This window comes from Antechinus flavipes, chromosome 2 (assembly GCF_016432865.1).
Source record: "Antechinus flavipes isolate AdamAnt ecotype Samford, QLD, Australia chromosome 2, AdamAnt_v2, whole genome shotgun sequence".
NCBI lineage: Eukaryota > Metazoa > Chordata > Mammalia > Dasyuromorphia > Dasyuridae > Antechinus > Antechinus flavipes.
Window position 1 is genome coordinate 472,766,370 of NC_067399.1, and position 4,538 is coordinate 472,770,907.

Sequence of the window (4,538 nt, forward strand, 5' to 3'; positions counted from 1 at the left end):
GTTAATTGTTTCCAGTGGGTTTGTGGATGATTTTCTGGGATTCTATATCATATATCATCATATCATCTGCAAAGAGTGATAGTTTTATTTCAATGGTGTTATTTTTAATGTTTTTGTAAAGTGAACTTCAAGTAAAATATCTATTTTAAACTCTCTGTAGAATATGGCATAAACTATTGAGTTAATTTCCTGTCAATTCAATCTTAAAGATCACAGGGGAAAGTGGGCTAATTATATTATATTATATTTAACAAGTATTTATTAAGCATCTATTATATGCCAAACAGCATACCAGATACTAGGATTCAAAGAATAAAATACAAGTTCTTTCCAAGAAGGAACTGATATCTAACTGGTCACAACCTAGATTATGAGGCAAACTTCATAGCAGAAAACTAGGGGGCTATGCCAAAATACCTGTAATAACTGGCACACTAGTCATAACATCATAAATAATATAAACTATTTCAATTTAGAGCTGGAATAGATGTTAAAGTTCACATCACACAATGTCCTTGTTTTTGAATGAGCAAAACAAACCTAAAGAGATGACTTGCCTTAAATCTTACAGATAGAAAGAGTAGAGACCATATCCAAACTTTGGGGGTCTCAGATTCCAAATCCCAACTATATTTTAAAAATTGGAAGTGATCTCTTATGCATTCTTTTCCAAACCATATCTAACCAAGAAGCTATTCCACAACATACCCAACAAGTGATCACTTAGCCCATGTTTGAATACCTTCAGAAAGAGGGAAGGTACTACTTTCCAACATGCCTCATTGCCTCCTTGATCCTATTCTGATTACGAAGAAGTATTTTCCTACTTCAAGTCTAAATATGTTTTTCTGTGATTCCTACTTATTGCTCTTAGTTCTATTTTCTGGAATCAAGAAAAGACTAATCCAAGGTTGGTTCCATCTTTCACCACATGCAGCTAGTTAGGTGAGTAACTGAAATTCTTTTACCTATCTTTTGGAACTATCCAAGAGATATAGATCCATAAAGAACTTTCAAAGTACTACTAACTCTGGAGTATTCCATCTGCCTAGGAAAAAATATCAATAAAAATGCCAGTTTTACCCAAACTAATTGAAATACTTAATGCTATCTCAATTAAATTATTTAAAATTATTTTACTGAGCTAAAAAATCTAATAACAAAATTCATCTGAAAAAAACAAAAAGTCAAAGATATCAAATTAAATAATAAAAAAAAATGAAGGAAGAAGATTAAGTGGTACTAGATTTTAAACTGTATAATAAGGCAGTATTTATCAAACTAGATAGCACTGGCTAAGAAATAGAAAAGTAGATCAATGGAATACAATAGACAAACAATTACAGTAGCAAATATAACAACTTCGTATTTGATAAGTGTAAAGACTTAAGATTTGGGGATAAGAATTCATTATTTGGTAAAAAATTTTGGGAAAAATGGAAAGCAATATGGCAGAAAATGAACATGGATCAATATCTCATACTATTTACCAAAATAAAGTCAAAATGAATACATGACCTAAATATAAAGAAAAATTTTACCAGAAAAGGAGAACGTGGAATATTTTATTTATCAGATTTATGGATGAATGAATAATTTATAAATAAACAAGAGATAGAAAGCAAAATTAAGTATAAAAATGGGTAATTACAATTCCACTGTTAAAAATGAGGTTCTACAAATAAAACAAATATAGCCAAGATTTGAAGGAAAGTTAAAAAAAAATGGGGGGAGAAATTTATATAGCTTATCCCATAAAAGTCTCATATCTAAAATATATTAAGAATTCTATCAAATCTATGAAAACCCAAATCATTCCTCAATTGATAAATAATCAAAGGATATGAAAATGCATAGAAAAATGTGGATAAAAAACAGTCTTGAGATATCATTTTATACCTACCAGATTAACTAAAATGGTAGAAGGCAAATGTGATGGCAAAAATTTGAAAAAATTAGGACATTAATTCGTTAGTGAAATTATAAAATGATACAACCATTTTGAAGAGTAATCTGGAATTATGTGCAAATAGTTATTAAATTACCTTTACCCTTTGACCCAGGAATAACTATTATTTGGGTTATTTTCAAAGATGATTAAGGAAAAAGGAAAAGAATCTATATGTTCTAAAATGTTCATAGTAGCCATCTTTGTGGTGGCAAAGAATTGGAAATTGCTGAGATGCCTATCAATTAGGGAATGATTAAACAAGTTGTGATATGATTTTGATAGAATGCTACTGTGCTATAAGAATTAATGAGCTCAATTATTTTAGAAAAACATGTAAAGACTTACTCAAAATAATGAAGAGCAAAATGAGCAGAACTAGGAAAACATTGTATACAGTTACAGCAATACTATTTTAGGAATGACTTTGAGTAACTAAGTCATTTAGATTAGTGTAAATATCCAATTAACTACAAAAAACCTATGAAGGAAGATACTACCTGCATTCAGATAAAGTACTAATAAATAAAAGTATAAATAGGATAATTTTACATATAACATGTATTGTGCAAATATAGATGCATATATATACATATATGTGTTTGTATACCTATTTATATCTAAGGGCCCAAAGGGGAGGGGAGGGGTGGGAAATTGCAAAGAATAAAAAAGAAAAAAAAGGAAATTTTTATAATTTTGTTGTATATTTGAAAGGAAAAACAAGTTGCACATAGTAGATTTGCAGTTTCATGTACAATCAATTTTTTATTATATTATATTATGGAAATACTTCTTTTATTCTATAAATTAAAAATAAAATTTAAAAATATTTATCTGAGGAATTCTGCATGCTATATGGGACGCAGACCACTTGCATCAAACATTTTCTCAGACACATATTTCCTGTAGAGTGATTAACTATTTTGGAGATTTGAATTTTTTGCTCTTGAAATTCTCTGGGTTCCACTGGGATGCACTAATAAACAAATTAATACAGCATCTTTTGGAGGTGAATTAAGATAGTAATGGCATACATTGCTGAAAAACAAGAATGTCATCTACCAATAAAAAAGGAAATTTTTGTATGGAGAAGTTCTTCCCACTTGATCATATCCCTCATATATTTGAATTCTGATAACAAAAACAAGACACCAGAGGCTTCTCATTGACTTTTTCTTCTAAGTATTCTACTTTGTCTATAACAATTTTTATTTTCCAGATCTGAAGTCCTCAAGAGAAACAGAATGAGAGGAAAGAACATCAGCCACATCAGTGAATTCATTCTCCTAGGCTTCCCCACAACCCCACGGCTCCAGTACCTGCTTTTTCTTCTCTTCCTTTTTGTTTATCTCTTTGTTTTCTTAGAGAATTTCATTATCATCTTCACTGTCTGGGTCAACACCTCCCTTCATAAGCCTATGTACTATTTCTTGGGCAATATGTCATTCCTGGAAGTTTGGTATGTCTCTGACATCATTCCCAAGATGCTGAGTGGTTTTCTCTTTCAGCAAAAAAGCATTTCATTTGTTGGATGCATGATCCAGTTGTACTTCTTTATTTCTCTGGTGTGCACTGAGTGTGTCCTTCTGGCCTCCATGGCCTACGACCGCTATGTAGCCATCTGTTACCCACTCAGGTATGGAGTAATCATGACTACAAGGCTATGTGTAAAGCTGGTGGCTTTTTCCTATGCAACTGCCTTCATCATCTCTGTGATCAAAGTTTACTTTATCTCTCATGCCACATTCTGTGGGTCTAGTGTCATTAACCACTTTTTCTGTGATGTTTCCCCTATCCTTAAACTAGCTTGCACAGACTTCTCAACCGCTGAACTTGTAGACTTCATCCTGGGGTTCATCATACTGGTGTTCCCACTCATTTCTACCATGCTGTCATATGGCTATATTTCTTCAACTGTCATCCGGATCCCATCATCCACAGGCCGCCGGAAAGCCTTCTCTACATGTGCTTCTCATCTCATTGTTGTGATCATTTTCTATACAGCCTTGATCTTCATGTATGTGCGTCCCCAGGCCATTGACCAAAGGAGTTCCAACAAACTGATTTCTGTCATATATACTGTTGTGACTCCAATTGTGAATCCTCTGATCTATTGCCTGAGAAATAAAGAATTCAAGAATTCCCTGAAAAAGACTCTGGGGCTAGCTCATACTCTTGAAAAGTGAACCCTCTACTATCCAAGAAAAAAATATCCCAGGATCTTAACTATGGCTAAAGAATCTACAACTATATTTTATAACCTAGTAGTAGTCATTGTGGTGGTGGTGGTGGTGGTGGTAGTGCTGATAATTATAATTTTGTGGTTTTTCAATCTTGTCTGACTCTTTGTGACCCCAGTTGGGCTTTTCTTGGCAAAGATACTGGGGTGTGTTTGCCATTTCTTCCTCCAGTTCATTTTATAGATGAGAAACTGAGGCAAACAATTAAATAACTTGTCAAGAGTCAGTCACATAGCTAATAAGTGTCTGAGGCCATATTTTAGTATATATATGACATGATTAATTTGGGAATTTATTTTACTGGGCCATACAAGTTTGTTTTAAAACTTGCTAATTATGAAAGGAGTAAA

At 32.5% G+C, this 4,538-nt stretch overlaps 1 protein-coding gene across 1 annotated transcript; it reads left to right on the plus strand.

Moving 5' to 3' along the window:
- The first annotated feature begins 3,192 nt into the window (after positions 1-3,192).
- Positions 3,193-4,134, plus strand: LOC127546824 (olfactory receptor 6B3-like). Its single transcript, XM_051973761.1, has one exon. It carries the CDS (start codon positions 3,193-3,195, stop codon positions 4,132-4,134), a length of 942 nt encoding a protein of 313 aa, XP_051829721.1.
- The last annotated feature ends 404 nt before the right edge of the window (positions 4,135-4,538 follow it).

Coding starts and splice junctions, on each gene's coding strand:
- LOC127546824 (XM_051973761.1), top strand. CDS start 3,193: ATGAGAGGAAAGAACATCAGCCACATCAGTGAATTCATTCTCCTAGGC.